This window comes from Mauremys reevesii, linkage group 3 (assembly GCF_016161935.1).
Source record: "Mauremys reevesii isolate NIE-2019 linkage group 3, ASM1616193v1, whole genome shotgun sequence".
Classification (NCBI taxonomy): domain Eukaryota; kingdom Metazoa; phylum Chordata; order Testudines; family Geoemydidae; genus Mauremys; species Mauremys reevesii.
Genome location: NC_052625.1, coordinates 85,594,270 through 85,613,107, shown reverse-complemented (window position 1 = coordinate 85,613,107; position 18,838 = coordinate 85,594,270). Strand labels below are relative to the sequence as shown.

The 18,838-nt window shown below is 38.0% G+C and overlaps 1 protein-coding gene across 15 annotated transcripts in view; it reads left to right on the top strand.

Moving 5' to 3' along the window:
- The window catches only part of AFDN (afadin, adherens junction formation factor), a 187,852-nt gene that overhangs the window by 125,561 nt on the left and 43,453 nt on the right, over positions 1-18,838 (top strand). For all 15 annotated transcript variants that reach the window (XM_039528922.1, XM_039528921.1, XM_039528919.1 and 12 more), the window contains 5 exons: positions 1,592-1,857; positions 2,356-2,499; positions 6,986-7,184; positions 8,089-8,192; positions 11,662-11,748. In XM_039528922.1, coding sequence (XP_039384856.1) covers positions 1,592-1,857; positions 2,356-2,499; positions 6,986-7,184; positions 8,089-8,192; positions 11,662-11,748 — 800 coding nt within the window. The remainder of the gene's footprint in view (positions 1-1,591; positions 1,858-2,355; positions 2,500-6,985; positions 7,185-8,088; positions 8,193-11,661; positions 11,749-18,838) is intronic.

Genomic DNA, 18,838 nt, shown 5'->3' with positions numbered 1-18,838 from the left:
GGTTTGTGTCATTGTCCAGCTTCCTCTTTTGCATGATCCTGAAGTACAATCAGTTGCTATGGAGATGGGTGCCATATAAAAACCCTAGATTGTTTTTTCATTTGATATTACAAAATGGTTGTATGGAAACAAGAAGAAATTTCATTGTTTTAACTGGGATCAAGTAGGGCTGTAGGAAGGAGGACTATGCAAAAAAAAAAGCTTTTATTTAAAAAAATATTTACAAACTAGCAAATGTGAAGAAAAATGAGAAACTAGGGAAAGGCTTTGATTAGTGAACATTAAAGCTTCAAGTGTGGAAAGCCCTTCTTTACAATTTAAAAACTATTCAACCTTCATTTTGATCTTTGCTTATAACCTTTCGCTGGCAAATAACATCTCAGGAAAAATGTTTGTAGTCATCACAGTTACAATATTGTATGCAAAGAAAAGGTACAATATTCTGATCTGACTGAAAATGTAAATATAGTCTCACATGGTGACCTGCACTGTGGAGCGAAAGGGTATGTTTACGTCTTTCTGAGATCTGAATTATATAAAGCTTAGTAGGTAATAATGTGAGTCTGCACTATACAGTCAGATGTGACTCTATTGCATTTTCCACATTAAAGTCTATCCTGGTATTCACTGTGTTTAAGTACTAAATATTTTCAAGTAACGTTATAGGTTTTAGCACTGAAACATTTAGGGGATGATTTTTGTCAATCACATGACTTTTAAATTTTTGAGCAAAGATGAAAATAGTATGGCTGATTTATTTAATAAGAACTTCAAGTTCTAGTAATTCCATATGTGTGTTTAAAATATAACACAACTCCCCTGCCCCCAAACAACTCCCACCATCTTTGGGCATTAATGATAGTGTTTCTTCATCTGAAAAACTAAACATGCTCTACAGACTATTAATAAACTTTCTTATCAGGAAATCTTTAGCACTGTTTTAGTTACCCGTTTGAGTTAAAGCTAGGAGGAGGAGTGCAAAATTTCTATTTATAATGTAGTTGTAGAAAGATGGAACTAAAATAATAATAAAAAACACCCTAGACATTTGTGAGCAAGAGGACATTTATGTAATTTTAACTATTTTATGTGCTATATATTAATTTGGGTTTACAATACAATCCTTGTCTATATTCTGTTAGAAGTGGAAAAACCAATAATTATTTGTCTTCTGTCAAAAAGCATACTATATCACTAGTATGGAATAGCTTAAATGTGTTTTATGCATAGGAACTCTAACTTGCGAGAATTTTTTACTGTATTTATTTTGTGTTGGAATCTAAAGAGTATAATTAGTTGGTTTCTGTAATTGTATAGCTTAATAAAATGCTATGAAGATTCAACTTTAATCACTTAGCTTTCTATTTTTAAAATAGATTTTTATCAGCTGATAAGTTCTTGGAATATATTAGGGAATAAACACATATCACGTGTGTGGGTGCCATTCTGGAACAGTGTTCTAAATTGTCTTTCATAATTCATGTAATAGTATTCAATAGCAATATAAAATTCAGTTTGGATGCCTGAACTGACGGTTTTGATAAACCCTAAATACTAAGGTGTATGAATACTTTCTTCTTTGTCTCTGTAGATGATGTCTTGCATACACTAACTGGAGCTATGTCCCTGTTGCGACGATGTAGAGTGAATGCTGCACTGACTATACAGCTCTTCTCCCAGCTCTTCCACTTTATCAACATGTGGCTTTTTAATAGATTGGTTACTGACCCAGATTCAGGATTGTGTTCGCATTACTGGGGAGCCATCATCCGTCAGCAGTTGGGCCATATAGAGGCCTGGGCAGAAAAACAGGGCCTAGAGCTGGCTGCTGATTGCCACCTAAGCAGGATAGTGCAGGTAAGTATTGTTGTTCTCGTTTCTCAGTGAAACGTACTCCTCGTAAATTTTTTTTCAAATATTCAGCATGATTTAATTGTGTAAATGTATTCTAGAACCCTGGTTCAGTGTGTAGATTTGTAAAAGCCTCTCTGTATATTAGCGCAATCATTTACTGAAAATGAACTGAATATCTCCCCGAGAGAATTAAATCAGTTTCTTCCTATTACACTGAGTTTGATTAGATGGCATGGATATAGTAGCAGGAAAATTAATCTGTTACCTAATTTAGGGTTCCCTTGGTTCCTGAACTAAGAGGAAGAGTATTTGTGTTGCAGAAGAGAAGAGGGATTTTGAAAATTAAGTTTACATCACTTTTGCAGCAATTCTGGCTTCTTGCTGCATGGTGTCCTCTGCTCTGCCTTCTCTGTAAATGAAAAGAAACTGTGAAATAAATAAGAACTATGGTTATATTCCATTCTTAAATTATAATTAAGTCTGTGTTGGTTTTTTTTAAAGGCAACTACATTACTTACCATGGATAAATACTCACATGATGACATTCCAAATATTAACAGTACCTGCTTTAAGTTGAATTCTCTACAACTACAAGCATTATTGCAGAATTATCACTGTGCTCCAGATGAACCATTTATCCCAACAGTAAGTCATTTAATGCATTGTTCAACATTTCTGAGGAAAATACATTGGCTATAGAGTTTAATCACTACTTGCCTGTAAAATAATGTATTGATTAAATATCACTTTTATAGGTGATGTAGTAATAGTGTTAAAATCTTTATTGTAAAAATTAAATGAAAGGCTCAAATATTTTGTTTTCTCTAAAGAGTAGGTGAAAATTCTTCATCTGAGTCGTATTCCTTCAGAACAGGCTATTGGAAACATCTTCAGATGAACAAATGGATACATACAACCTGCTGCCCATGCGTGGCACGACATTCACATTGGTGTTTTTAGTGTGCTAACTTGAGCTGAGCTAGCTCAAGTGTGTCTGCCTGTGCTAGGAATCATACCTCCCACCCGCAGTGTAGACATACCCTAGGATCTTAGAATAAACCATAAGTCAAGGATAGCTTTTTCTCCTAAGAAGGTTTTTCATATTAAAAAGGTAAAAGTTTGTGATGTTTTTAGTGTTCTAAACATTTTATTTTAATAGCAGCAACAAATATGTTAGTGTGCATATGCAAGTGCCTTTTGTTTAGTAGTGTTCCTGCACTGAACAGTTTGTAAATTCTTCGTAACTAGGGTAGAGCTGACTCTACAGCATAATTTTAAATGTCTGCCAACTGAAAATCTGTGAATATGGCCTAAATTTGAAAATAAACACTATTTTCCATAGTCGTCTTTACTGCAGAACATAGCTTAATTTAAACTGCCATTTTACAAGCAAGATTCACCCATCAATTTTTATTCATTCATTTGCTGTTAAAGACCCGGAAACAATTGATTAAATCATCATGTTTGCATTAATAACACTGCATGCTTTTTTTCTTTTCTTTTCTTTTTTTTTTAAACAACCTTTGCTGGTAGTTACTTTATAATAGGCAATCTGCAAAGCACCCTACATCTTTTTGCAGTTGCCTATCACAACCTGGATCTCTCGCTCAACATCAGGAAAACCAAGGTACTCTATCAGCCCTCACCTGCACAAACTACTCTTTGTACTCCACAAATCACCATCAGTGGAGACCCCCTGGACCATTTTCCATACCTTGGTAGCCACCTCTCCCTAACAGCTAGCATTGACACAGAGATTGAATACAGGATCTGCTGTGCCAGCACATCCTTTGGAAGACTACTCAAATTAGTCTTCAATTATAGGGATCTGCAAGCAGGTACCAAGATTTTGGTTTACAAGGCAGGTGTCATCCCCACCCTACTTTATGGGTGCGAGACCTGGGTAACCTACGGACTACATCTCAAGTGCCTGTAGTGGTTCCAACAGTGCTGCCTCAGGAGGATTCTCAGGATCAACTGGGAAGACAGACACACTAACATCCACACTAAGGCCAGCATTCTCTCTGCAGCCAACATGAGCAGTATAGAAGCGCAAGTCATGAAATACCAACTCCGCTGGACTGGCCACTGTGTACGTATGCCTGACACTCACCTCCTGAAGCAAGTACTCGTCTCTCAGTTAAGTCAGGGAAGAAGGGCTTGCAGAGGGCAGCGGAAGCATTTCAAAGACACACTAAAAGTACATCTTAAAAAGGGAGTCATCAACCCAACAAACTGGGAGTACTTAGCATGGAACAGAACACAGTGACGCCACACCATACACCAAGCCACAGCTCGCTTTGAGGAGAACAGATGTGCTCATGAGACAGAGAAGCAACAAAGGAGGAAAGAAAGGGCATAACAGTCTAGCCAACAATTGTCTCCTCCAACATTACACCTGTCACTTCCGTGGGAAAATCTGCAGTGCAAGAATGGGGCTCCTCAGCCACTTAAAAACTCACCAGTGAACCCTCTTGGCAGACGACATCCTCATATCGAGGGATAGCTGAAGAAGATTTTCATGTGCTTTGTCGTGATCTGTGTTGTCCCAGAGAAGCACAGCTGTCAAAACAGTTCATAGATCAAAATTTGGTCTATAATTTAGAACTGGGGCTTGATCTATTAATTGCTTTGAAGATTAGGACCAAAACCTTAAACTGGCATTGAAAGCTGACTAGAAGCCAGTATAACAGGTTTTCAAACTGTGGGTCAGGACCCCAAAGTGGGTCGCAACCCCATTTTAATGGGGTTGCCAGGGCTGGTATTAGATTTGCTGGGGCCCGGGACCGAAGCCTGAGCCCCACTGCCCAGGGCCAAAACCAAAGCTCAACTACTTCAGCTCTGGGTGGCGGGCTTCAGCTTACAGGCCCCCTTCCTGTGGTTGAAGCCCTTTGGCTTCAGCCCCCTACCCAGGGTGGCAGGGTTCGGATTTTGTCCCCCTCAGCCCGGGGCGGGGGGGGCTCAGGCTTTGGTCCCGTCGTCTCCCCCCCCCTTCCTCCCCCCGTCCTGGGGTTGTGTAGTAAATTTTGTTGTCAAAAGTGGGTCACGGTTCAATGAAGTTTTGAGAACCCCTGCAGTATAAGGACTCGAGTACCAGTCTCATGTGCTCATGGCAACCTAAACCATGGAGAAGGCAGGCAACCACATTCTGTACCAGCTGAAACTTGTACTCGATCTTGACTTTCACCTTCAGATACAGTAAGTTACAGTAATTCAGCCTGGAGATAACAAATGCATGGATCATTGTGGAAAGGACTTTGTTTACTAGGGAGCTGGAAGAGAAAGAAGGCTTTTTTATGTACTGATACTTGGTCATCCATGCTTAGTAAGAGTCACACACTCTTCAGCTATTCTCAGGATTATCACTGCTATTAAGTTGGTCCACTGCGGTGGGGATCTGCAGAGGCAGTCATAAGAAAAAACTTACTTGCGAGTAACAAGTGGGGAGGGATAGCTCAGTGGTTTGAGCATTGGCCTGCTAAACCCAGGGTTGTGAGTTCAATCATTGAGGGGGCCACTTAGGGATCTGGAGCAAAAATCAGTACTTGGTCCTGCTAGTGAAGGCAGGGGGCTGGACTCAATGAGCTTTCGAGGTCCCTTCCAGTTCTAGGAGATTGGTATATCTCCAATTATTAAATTATATCCCCATTTAACCTCCCCTCCTTCCATTCTACTTTGGAGTGTTAAATATCAGGGGGGTAGCCATGTTAGTCTGGATCTATAAAAAGCAACAGAGTCCTGTGGCACCTGATAGACTAACAGACGTATTGGAGCATGAGCTTTCGTGGGTGAATACCCACTTCGTCAGATGCATGTATTCACCCACGAAAGCTTATGCTCCAGTACTTCTGGAGTGTTAGTCATTTCTTCTGATTTGGAGAGGAACTAAGGAATGTTTAGCATGGTGGGGTCTTTTATATCTGCTTCTTAAACACCTGTATCTGCGGAGCATCTTGCCCACTCAAAACATTCACATTTCAGGTTAAAATTTTCCAAGGTTTCTCTGACCTGCAGTGACACTTTTAGAAGATTGAGTATAAGAAGAGAGAGACAAAATGTCTTCTTTATTTTTTAAAATGTGGTGGTGTTTGAACAGCTCTAGAGTCGAAGCAACCAGAGAGAGAGTTGGGGGATGGAGATGGTCTTCTCTTTTAATATTCTGATGAAAAGTGAACACTGAGACAATTGTTAGCTTTTTTAATTTCTTTTGCTAAACTCATAAAAAGCTCAATTAAGGAAGACCTCACTGTGTATACATATGTTGCTAACTTAGCTGCACAGTGAAAAGCGTTCTGAAATTGTACATGAAACTTTGCAAGATACAAAGGGCTGCTTTGGACTATGTAATATATGCAAGTGGGAGCATCACTCTGATGTACCTTGGATTATTCCCAAAGTTTTTCTGATATGGGCCCCTTTGGATTTATTTACTGTGGTACAGGATAAGGGCCCTCCCTCCAGTGAACCTTCTAAGAACTGTGGGACAGGGCATTCTGGTAGCAAATAGCTAACTAGTCCCAGATTATGGCATTGTACCTTATCAGTTTTTTTGTGAGCCACTAGAGCTTTCATATTCTGGAATAAGCAGCCCCTTTTAATGCATTTTCCCCCATCTTTCTTTTGTAAAAAGAGGACAAAATATTTTACAAAAATTATATTACTTTGTTACACCCAAGACAAGAAATGTCAAAATTAAGGTTGCCATGTGCACTTGACTGCGTATGCATTACAGTATAGTTTTTAATTACATGATCACATACTAATTCTCAAATGCAGACCTCATGTAAAATGTCTAATATATGTTCATTGGTGTATTGACTTAAGTTAAAAAAGAGATTAGAAGATGCTACACAGCATTGGAGAATGAAGTTGCATGATACTGGATTTGATAAAGCTTGTGTTGTAATATATAGGCACGTGTATGGGGGTAGAGTTGAGGTTTTATGTGCAACTTTAGCTTTGTAATTTCCTGAATTTTGGCTGCTTAATGATGCAATCATCAAGTTCTCTTTTTGTGTGTATGTGTATGTGTATGTATGTGTATGTGTATGTATGTATATGTGTGTATGTGTATATAGTGGAATTAATTTAGCCCTTTAAACATAATAATGTCCTTTTGTCTTATGTCCAGGAGTTGATAGAGAACGTAGTGGCTGTTGCAGAAAATACAGCTGACGAACTAGCTCGTAGTGATGGCAGAGAAGTCCAGCTAGAAGAGGATCCTGATCTACAGCTGCCTTTTCTTTTGCCAGAAGATGGCTATTCATGTGATGTTGTCAGAAACATTCCAAGTGGTTTACAAGAATTTTTAGATCCACTATGCCAGAGAGGTCAGTCCTGCTACTATTAAACTGTATATTAATGTTGTTTTCCCTCTAGTATAGTAAATGTAGAACTTGAGGTATCTTTAGAGGTATTTATTGTTTTTTCCTCAATCACAATAGTGTTCAATCCCTATTTCATTATCCTTTGCTTTACACTTTCATTAAATTATTTAAATTTACCCCACTCACATGGTATGTAAAACTTTTATATACTTTACTGAATTTTACTTTCATATGACTTTGTGAATCCCCTTGGCATAATGCATGTTTATTTCAGGCTTCTAAATAATTGAAGTGAGCATCTGTGTTGGCAATGTGTGTTTAGTAAGCACCTACATCAAGGTCTTTATACGTGGACCTGTAGAAAGAGAGAAATGTTCCCTGTGTGGGCCTTCCTTTTGTAAAGTGCTATCACTTCAGATCCTGCAGAAATGAAAAACAACAGGAAAGACAGGAGAGAAACATGGCATGAAGGAAAATTGGGAGAATGTTCATAATCTGAAAGAGGAGGGGAAAAGGGCTGAGTGTCTCCTTTTGTGTTCTACCAAGTCTTTCAAAGGCTACCAAGAACTGCTGCTTGGGTTACACAGCTAGTCCTCTCTCCATAGAACACTTTAAGCTCAAAGGAGTCATATATGACCCCATAATGTTTGCTAAGCACATTTGGTTCCTCCGGTGGAAGATGCTATAAAGAACTGTAAGGTTGTGGTGGCAATTGTACTTGAGTGTGAAATTCTTACATGCCTGTAATCTTTTGTTCAGCATACACCATTCAAAACATTTTAACAGATGAGGATAAATATTGCTGTATGGTAGTAATGCACCAGCAAAACTTATTTTTAGCTGTGTTTCACCAGCTAATTTTTCAAGAGAGTGGCACATGTTCACTTGTGCTTTTTTTCCCCTCTAGGCTTTTGCAGGCTGACACCTCATCCGCGTTCACCAGGCACTTGGACAATGTATTTTGAAGGTGCAGACTATGAAAGTCACCTGTTACGCGAGAATGCTGAGCTAGTAGGTATTCATTTTTGGGTAATTCAGAGCGAGAGTCTATAAACATTAATCTGCAGTGAACCATATTTTCTGTGTTCTCAGTTTTTATCCTTATTGCAAAGAATAGATTTCACTGCTGTTTATGTGGCTTCTTAGCAAAGAAAAGAAACATTTCCACAAATTTTTATAAGATCAGCTTATATCAGTGTTTCCCTATCCTAATGTAAACAATTTTTCAATGGGGAGCAGAAGGCAAAGATACTATTAAAAGATTCATTTTGAAAGTATATTTTTAATTTATATGTACAGGGCAACCTGTTGTTTGTTTACTTGTGTATTCTTTTCTGCTTTGGGCTGTGTAAACCAGCAGTGACCAACTAAATAGTAATATTGAATATTCAGTAATCTAGCACATTCTTCTGTTTTTTCCAAATCGTCTGGGAAATGTATTCTTGGGTTGGTTGGGTTTTTTTTGCTTTCATTTTGCTTGTTGGAGCACTCTTAGGCAACAAGACTCGGTCTGAAAAACACTTATTTAACCTTTTTGTAAAAGACCAGAACTACTTCAATGAGGAGTTTGTGTCATAGCCTAAATATTTTGACATTGTTATAATTGCATTAGTTTACCAAAAATATAATATGATGAAATCAAGAAAACCAGAATTAAAGCAGAATTTGCCATCCCCTACTCAACTGCTTTGAAGAAATCATTAGGATGGAATGATAAAGTGCCGGCCAAAGTGGGGGATCGGGACTCAAGAAATCCTGAACCCAAAACATCTTCCTTTCTAAGGCTGATGCAGCAGTGGCATCCCTGGCAAAGGAAATGGCAATTCCTGCTAAGAGGGATTCCTTCCCAAAAGACCCTACAGACAGGATGGTAGAAATCATCAGTAGACAGTATTTCCAAACTGCCTTTAGGAGCCTCATTGTCAGTTGTTTTTTGGTTTTTTTTTTTAAACCACAGTATCCTGGTTGCAATATCGTAAAGAAGCTTAGCCCCTCAGAACCATGCCAAATTTAAGTTAGTAGTAAAGAAAAAAAATCTCCTTCCAATTCAGACAGTCACTGTTACTGAGACCCATCCTGCCTTGTTTCTAAACTGGACTTGAGGGCATGATACCTCATTTAAGACATCTGGTGCTAATAGGCATCAGAAAAGTGGGTACAAGACGTAGTTCAGCTGACATACTCTCTTGGGCTTCATATTCTTCCACACCATTTTTTCATCGCCTCACCTCAAGCAGTGACAAAAAGTATCAACTCATCCTGAAGGAAATCTTGTAGGCCCTAGAGCTAGGGGCAGTAGAACTTGTCCCTCAAGAAAAGGTAACAAGGTTCTGCTCTGTATTCCTCATAATATGAAAAAGCTCCGGAGGAGTCTGGGCTGTGTACGCTCAAAAGGCTGAAGGTGTTGACAAAGAAAACAAAAGTCAGGATGGAGACTGTCTTCCTCTCTCAGTAATCTCTCTAGGAAACCACCTCATATTAGTGGACCTGTCAGAGACTTACAATATGACACTTTCATCAGCCAAGTCTTCAGTTCACCCATAGCAGTTGCTTTTATTAGTACAAAATGTTACTCTTTGGTCTCACTTACTCCTCCAAGAGTGTTCACAAATAATGATAATAGACTAGATGGCTTGTCTAGGAATTTGTCTGTGCCAGTTATTAGATGGTATATCTCTTTGTGATACAATTAACACTAATGGAGCTATTGCAAGGGTCTGCTCTCCATCATCTCAATAGATGGGATAGAGTTTGCATATATCCCAGTTCCTAATACTTTGAATCTGATTGATTGGCTACTCAGTGATAAATCCTAAAATACATTGGATGCTCCTACAAGGTAAACGGCTCTTTTGGCCTCATGTAGGCATTCCACCATCTCAGACTATACAGGAGTGTGGACAGAAAGGAATAACAGCCACAGGAAACAAGGTGTTTCAGCTCTTCGGGATTAGACCTCTGACCATGACACCACATGCCTTCTCATTAAATAATGCCATAAATGCAGGCTCATCCAAGCCTTATGGTATTCAGGCTCTTTGGGACAACCTGTCTAGCAAAGCCAAAAGTTAGAAATGTCTTCCAATAGATAGTGGAATATAGTGTAAGACATTACAATTAAGGTGGACGAACCTGAACTGCCTCCAGTATTTGGAAACAGAGGGACAATATCCCAGAAGTCTTGGACTAGTTAGAGATCAGTCCCAAAAAGGAAGTAATCAAGTAACACATTGTCTATTTGTCACTAATGTAAGCTAATATCACCCTGAATTACACACACAAAGTAGATCTCATTTTTCCATTTGCTTTTTTGACAATAATTGTACTTTGTGACATCCATAATGAAGTGCATAATTTGGTTCTAGAGAAGGTGATGAAATCTTTTTGAGACACCGATTTTTTTGAGAGTTTTACTCCTGGTGGGTAGTCTGTAAAATTATAAAAATAAATACTTCTGAAGATTTGACTTAGTTTTTAACCCTTTGTTTGAAAAGAAGCTGAAAGATGGAAGCATTGACAAAGCTATATGTTCCCCGGGTTTTGTGACTTTTTCCTCTACATAATGTTTTTGGAGAAATTTGTCACTCTCTAGTGGATTTTTAATAGACTTGAAACCTGATTATGTTCCAATTTAAATCAATGGAAAAACTCCTATCAAAATGGGAGCAGGCACATGTTTTGCTGCAGTCTTTGGCACGAGAGTGCTGGGGTAGACTTCACTTAGAATTTCCTTGCTTTTTAAAAAAAAACAGTTAACTTTACCACAATGGTGTTTTTTTTCCCTTAATTGCTTAACTTTTGTCTTATGAAACCCGCAGTGACAGAGTTTTGCTTCATTTGGACACTACTATGGGCTTCATATACTTAAGATTGTAGTGTCACCTACATTACCTAAGAGGGTATTGGCACCATCAGAAAAAACCATGAAAATTACCTACTACAAATATCCACTTGTGATTTTTTCAAACTTAAACATCTTGCTTACTTTTTTGTGAAGTATTTAAAGGTTTTAATCTGCTCTGAAAATATTAATTGCCCCAGTATTTTTGCATATGAATTTTATTTTCTAGAGGTTGGGTTAAAAAAAACTGAAACAAGGTTCAAAGAGCACAGTTATCATAAAATGATTTAACTAGTTTTCAGCTTTTATTTTTATTAAATTATTTTAGAATTGTAGATCTCTTAGACCTCGGTAAATTTTTTGGTGGACTTTGACCTTTCCTTTGGCAGTGATCTGAGCACAGATTTAATGCTGATAACCTTTGTCTAAATTAATACTAATCAAGAGTCACAGATGTTTAAAGTGAAAATGATTTTTAAAAGGAGTTTTTGTGTCTCAACAGGTATTCCATCCAATCATTCATTGTTTGTTTTATCGATTTAGACTATTTTATGCAGAAATCTTCATGCTTAGTTTTGCTGTTAATGCAAACTTACATGTTTGTTCCCTCCCTCCCCGCCCCCCATTTGTATTTGATAGGCTCAACCTTTGAGGAAAGAACCTGAAATCATCACAGTAACATTAAAGAAACAAAATGGAATGGGCCTAAGCATTGTTGCTGCTAAGGTATGAAAACATATTGCAGTAAAATCATCAAGCAACACCTTTTTTACTTAAACATTTCCTTAAACATGTCTCGGGAAAGTATATATTGCATACCATATTTAGCCTACTAGGTCCCTAGCTATGAAATGCTGATCTACAAACTACACAGAATATGAACAAAGTAAGAGAAACAACAATTTAAATCAGAAAATTTTAATATTGAAGTTGTGTCCTGTAATGAATTTTTGGATTTAATTATTGAATTTGGTACTCTTAATATTGATTATAGCACAGTAATTGTTCATATATTACATTCATACTTTAAAAAAAAAAAAGTTAAATATTGATGCTACCAACCCTTTGTATTTGGATATTTTGGTTTTGATCTGAGTATGAAAACATAATTAAAACCGATTCACTGCTGAAAAGTAGCAGAATCTCTTTAGGATAAGGAGTAATAAATGCCAGCTTTTATGGAAGTGTTATTTTTATATGCATAAAATTTAAAAATGAGTTAATAGAAAAATAAGATTCAAGTATGTAAATGGAAATTTCTATCTACTCTGTGTAGTGAAGACAAGACCTTATTGTTCTGTGCCCTGAAATTAGGTTCCTATGTGATTTTAATTTGTTAGTTCATTTTATTGCTCTTTAAAATACTATATGCAGAGTAGCTGGGCCAGCAGGGGACTGGACTTGATGACCTCTCGAGGTCCCTTCCAGCCCTGCAATCTGTGAATCTAAGAGGCTCCCTTTTGAAAGTTTGCCTTATAAGGGGTACTGGCTATAGATTCATCTTGGCTCTGGTAACATAAAGAATGCACATATTACTCCAGCCACCAGATGGAGGGCTCTACCTATTGGCTAGGTCAGTCTGTTATATGGGCTTTATGTAGCAGACACAACTTTCTCTTGATTTTCACCTTAAATATTAGTGTGATTTATTTATTAATAATTTATATAACTGGTGCCCAAAAGCCCTAATCATGAGTAGGCCATGTACAAACAGATAAAGAGACAGTGTCTTTTTGCTGTGCAGTAGATGATCCCTTGTCCCAATGAGTTTACATCCTAAAGATGCTATTATCTGACAGTTTTTAAGCTGTCAGACATGATTGAGTACTTGTAAAGATTCTTTTTGCTGAAATTTTGCATATTTCAGAATGTTTCTGCTTGATGGTGTAGATTTGATTATTTTTTATTTATTTTTAATGTTTTTTTTCTGCCATCTGGGGGGAGGAGAGCTTTCAGGACTATACACCTAATGATCATCTTGTGACTATGTTCTTATGTTCTTATGACTACAAGAAAATCTCAAAACCTGAAAAAATGGAGACTAAAAAATTTAATGTTGTGCTATTGACATGTTAGTACAGTAGTAGTCTGAAAGACTAATAGTACATGAGTATTGAGAGTAGTGGTTTGAGCATTGGCCTGCTAAACCCAGGGTTGTGAGCTCAATTCTTGAGGGAGCCATTTAGGGCTATGGGGCAAAAATCTGTCTGGGGATTGGTCCTGCCTTGAGCAGGGGGGTGGACTAGATGACCTCCTGAGGTCCCTTCCAACCCTGATATTCTAAAGAGATGAGTACCACAATTTATCTTCACATCAGACTTCTGACTGCCAACTGAATTTCAGTTCAGTGTTTGCTCAAGATGGAATTGGAAATGTGAAGTGGAACTGTTTTATTAAATCAATGGGAAGTCCTAATTTAGCATGAAAAAACTTTCTCATGTAAGGAGGAACAGAGATATGAGATGGGGAAAATTGCAGTTTCCACTGGAACTGACTTCCCAGTCGGGCATACAGTTTTCACTGGAAGCATACTCCTAATTTATAGCAGCAGTACACAACTGGGCTACCGGCTAGTGTTGAAATAAGTTTTAAAAAGTTTATGCTTAAAAAAATAATTCTCACCTCTGTGAAAATTAGTAAGAAGCAGATGTTCTGTCTCCTTATCCTGATGTTAATCTATGGATATGTAGAAAATATTTTTTGCCCAGCTAATGCATATTTCAAATAGCAAAATGAATAGTGAAACCTATGTTATGTGACTACTTAGGAAACTAGTAGAATATTGGCTGCATACAAGAGATGATCTTTCATTGAAAGATGAATCAAATGGTTCTAGAAATAGAATGGAGATATTTTTCAAGTGGTTGCTTAGAACAGAGAATTGATTATTAGAGCTGTTTTTTCAGTTTTCCTGTATTATCATAAAAGTAATAAAAGGTGCAAAAAAGGCAGTGCAATTTCCAAGGTTGTGTAGAAGAGAGCAATTCAAAGTAGGTAAATGGTATTTGAGAAGCTGTAGCAGTGAACTTGCTTTCTCATTTTCTGTTACTTCCCTTATCTATTGACTCTTGGTTTTTCCAGTGGATTTCAGCCATATATTTTGCATTGATACAGAAATTGAAATTCTGGAATGAGGGGAGAATGCTGTTGTTTTTTCTTTTGTTCATTTTTCCCCCTGCAGAAAACAAGGAGGGGAGAAAGATTATATTTTTTTGAAATTTGCCAGGTCTAAAAAATTATGCTGTGAAATGAAATTCTTAAATGTATGGAATATCCAAAAAGACTTAGACGGCATGTGTCAGAGTGGAATTAATTTGGCGGTTACACTTGCACGCCATTGTTAACATTTTGCAAATTATTTTTGCAATATTTATCTTCAAAATTGGAAAAACGATTGACTTTCAAATAATAATGTAAAATTATATTTTATTGTAAGAAATGAAGACCTGTCTCTGTGCCAGAGGTGGAACTCTTGGGACCGTAGATAATAGGAGTGCTTCAAAAAAGGCAATAAAAACTGAAAATTACAATGATTGGGCAGTAGATGGCACTGTTACAAATGACGCAAGTATCAATTTACTGTGCTGGAGCTGCTTTTATACATCCAGTGCTAAAGTTTCAATTATGAATACAGCTCTGTTTCTGACTTCAGTGACAAAAGAACTGCACTCATTTCATTTCCAATCACCCTGGACAATTGGAAAAAGGCAAATATAGTGCCAATCTTTAAAAAAGGGAAGAAGGAGAATCCAGGGCACTACAGACGGATCAGCCTGACCTAAGTCCCTGGAAAAATCATGGAGCAGGTCCTTAAGGAACTCATTTTGAAGCAGTTGGAGGAGAGGAAGGTGAGCAGGAACAGTCAACCAAGGGCAAGTCATGCATGAGCAACCTGATTGCCTTCTATGATGAGATAACTGGCTCTGTGGATATGGGGGAAAGTGGTGGATGCGATATATCTTGACTTTGGCAAAGCTTTTGTTACGGTCTCCCACAGTATTCTTGCCACCAAGTTAAAAAAGTATGGATTGGATGAATGGATTGTAAGGTGGATAGAAAGCTGACTAGATCATCGGGCTCAACAGGTAGTGATCAACGGCTTGATGTCTAGTTGGCAGCTGGTATCAAGCGGAGTGCCCTGGGGTGGGGCCTAGGGCCAGTTTTATTCAACATCTTCATTAATGATTTGGATGATGGGATAGATTGCACCTTCAGCAAGTTCGGAGATGACACTAAGCTGGAGGGAGAGGTAGATACGCTGGAGGGTAGGGGTAGGGTCCAGAGTGACCTAGACAAATTGGAGGATTGGGCCAAAATAAATCTGAGATTCAACAAGGACAAGTGCAGAGTTCTGCACTTAAGATGGAAGAATCCCATGCACTGCTACAGTCTGGGGACCAACTTTCTAAGGGTCAGTTCTGCAGAAAAGGACCTGGGGATTACAGTCGACGAGAAGCTGGATATGAGTCAGCAGTGTGCCCTTGTTGCCAAGGCGGCCAACAGCACGTTGAGCTGCATTAGTAGGAGCATTGCCAGCAGATCGAGGGAATTGATTATTCCCCTCTGTTCGGCACTGGTGAGGCCACACCTGGAATATTGTGTCCAGTTTTGGTTCCCCCACTACAGAAGAGATGTGGACAAATTGGAGAGAGTCCAGCGGAGGGCAAAAAAAATGATTAAGGGCCTAGGGCACACGATTTATGAGGAGAAGCTGAGGGAACTGGGCTTATTTAGTCTGCAGAAGAGACGAGTGAGGGGGGATTTGATAGCAGCCTTCAACTACCTGAAGGGGGGTTCCAAAGAGAACGGAGCTCGGCTGTTCTCAGTGGTGGCAGATGACAGAACAAGGAGCAATGGTCTGAAGTTGCAGTGGGGAGGTCTAGGTTGGATAATAGGAAAAACTATTTCACTAAGAGGGTGGTGAAACCCTGGAATGGGTTCCCTAGGGAGGTGGTGGAACCTCCATCCTTAGAGGTTTTTAAGGTCAGGCTTGACAAAGCCTTGGCTGGGATGATTTAGTTGGGGTTGGTCCTGCTTTGAGCAGAGGGTTGGACTAGATGATCTCCTGAGGTCTCTCTCAACCCTAATCTTCTCTGATTCATAAAGGAGGAAGGGAGTGCTGTGCCTCTCTCACTTATTGAGTGAAACTGATTAGCTCTGGAGGGACTGATCAACATTTGCCAGTCAGAAGATGACTATAATGCAAGATCACAGGCATTTTTGGAGAAGAGAGGGAGGTATGCAGATGCTCAGATTGGTGAAGAAAATGAAATTCTTTTCACTCTGCATTTCTTCCCCCCTTCCCCTCTCCCCAAAATGTTAACGACTTTTTTCCCCTCACATCAGAGTGACAAATTTAAATAACGTATGAAGTAGGTCATATTTTTAAAATATTAAAAATCTCTTCTGGGCTCATACGATATATTCAGAACTTCATGTTTCAAGGAATTAAAATTCGTGGAAGTTAAGGAGTCGTAATGGAAAACTTGCAGAACTTTTACTAATTAAGAACACAAAGACTTTAGTGGCACAGTCCATTGTCACTTTTTCCTACAGAAAGAATACTCTGCTATCTCAAAGGATAGTCTGTTTAGGTCAAACCTAAAGTTGTAAAGAAAAGTAACAGAATTTGCACTGACATTTGCTGGACCTGCTTGTCCTTATGGTGGAGTTCAGTCTGTAATACAAGGGATCACAAGCCCATGTTAAGTTAAGAAGGGGTGAAGCAAGGAATACAAGAATGAAAACATTTATACAGTCACTGAGAAGCAGTATATTTGGTCCTCTTTCCACTTAATCAGAGTCTACAATAGCAAAAGCTTTTCTTTTAATTCCAGTGTTAATGTTTTAACTGGGTACCTTATTCTGACCCCAAAAAAAAGTTATAAATGTGATTCAGAATTGGCCCTACCCTTCGACTTGTGTAATTTTACATTATAAATAATGGTATGTTTGTCACAGCTTTTGAGAAACCATGTAACGAACAAGTGTGCCTATGCAATGAATGAAAACAAATGTTAGTAATGAAACACCTGTTTTGAGTTTATAAGAGGTTATTAAAATGATTAAGAGTTAGAAAAAATACCTTGCAACATCTTTTGAAACTATGAATAGTTGTATTCTGATTAAAAAGCTTAAATTATACATGTTGTCCAGTGTTATCCAGAAAGTCTAACTGCTGCTCCACCACTGTTGTAATGTTGCATATTTTTCTGTAGTAAAGACTGTTGTAATTGTGCCTCAAATAGCATCAGAGGGGCATTGATTTTTAGGGAGATGGGAGTGGTTGAGCATCAGTGGCAGTACTGATTTTTGCGGTTGTGTGCAGAATTTGGTTGCTCTAACCCTGAAAGATGTTGTGATGTTAAAAGCTGCCTGACTCTCAACCGCATTGTGGTTACTTTTTATGAAATCCAGATGATTTGGAAGCAGAATGTGCATGCAGTTTACTTTAAAAATATATCACTGGGGGGGGGGGGGGTTGCATGTGATGACTTACCCATCTGTGGGCCAGCACATTACTTCCTGTTTAATTTGGAGGTTTTTGTCTTTTGTACAAGAGGTCCCTTTTTGTTTTTCTAGCAGTTTTCAAAGTTTAATAATGCTCCTAAAGTAAATGAAAGTCAGAGCCGTATAAGTGATTACGTAAGAGTCTGAATATTGTATTGGTTATAGCTAGTGTTGATAAATGCCATACAGTGTCATAGCATCCAGCTCAGAATTATCTTGATGGGTGTCTTGGAAAATCCAGCAGACTGTAGTGTTGGTTGCTGTTGAGGGCTGAGAGAGAAGTGGAGAATTGTTTGTTGCTGGGGTTTTTTTCTTTTGAGGATCTGTAGTCCCGAAGATCAAAATGTGGTTTTCTGTTGTTGGAAGAACAGAATCCATGGTAAGTTTATTCAGAGTTCTATTTGGAACTGTTTTGCTGTAAAGTTTTAAATGTTATACTTGTACTTTTTCCTGTACTCTTGCTTGTTTAAACCTGTCTGTAGGCATTTGTTCTTGTAGCAGCTATTTAATGTAGCATGCAGTTACACGGTTTGGGTAGTGGCTAACTTTTCAAAAATTAGAAGGGAAAAAACCCCTATACTTGAATTTTAAGTACTTTTTTCTTTTTATGCACTTCTCAAAAGAAAGACTTGTGGTAGTGACAGTTTTTAGATTTTTACTGTTTAACAGCACTGATTGCAACTATTTTACTGTAAAAGAGCATGAATAGCATGATTTATGATGTCTGCTTGTCATATTAATTGGCTTTAATCCAGATTCCTCTACAAGTCCCAGTTTACCATTTATAAAGTGTTGTAAGAATAATTAAAATTGACATCCTAAACAGTACTTCTAAGAGATGTTAATATTTTGTGGACCTGGTCTGTGACTAGAATAACTAACAGACCTAGAAAATGTGCTTCAGTGAGTCAAACTATTTCTTGAATGTAAGGTATATTTACAAAGTGGAGAAATTTAGATTGATACTGTACAAAACAAGGCAGGGTTTCAACATCATCTGTGAACACAGTAGAACAGAAATTGTTTAGAAGAAGCTGCTAATTAATTAACACAACCAGTGTGTGAAGACTGACTTAAACATATTGTGTTTTTGTACTTTGAAGGATATGGGACCATTCTCTTCCATTTATTAAAATTGGTCATTTGTTGCAACCAGAAGGAAAAAAGTTAGTCAACAAAACTGACTCGGGAAAAACATTTCTTTCAAAACAAAGTGTATTTTTTCTGTAAAAATATGGTAATTGGATAAAGTATTTCCATTGAACTTACTGAAATAAAGTGATCAGCTGATGCTATACAGGCTTTT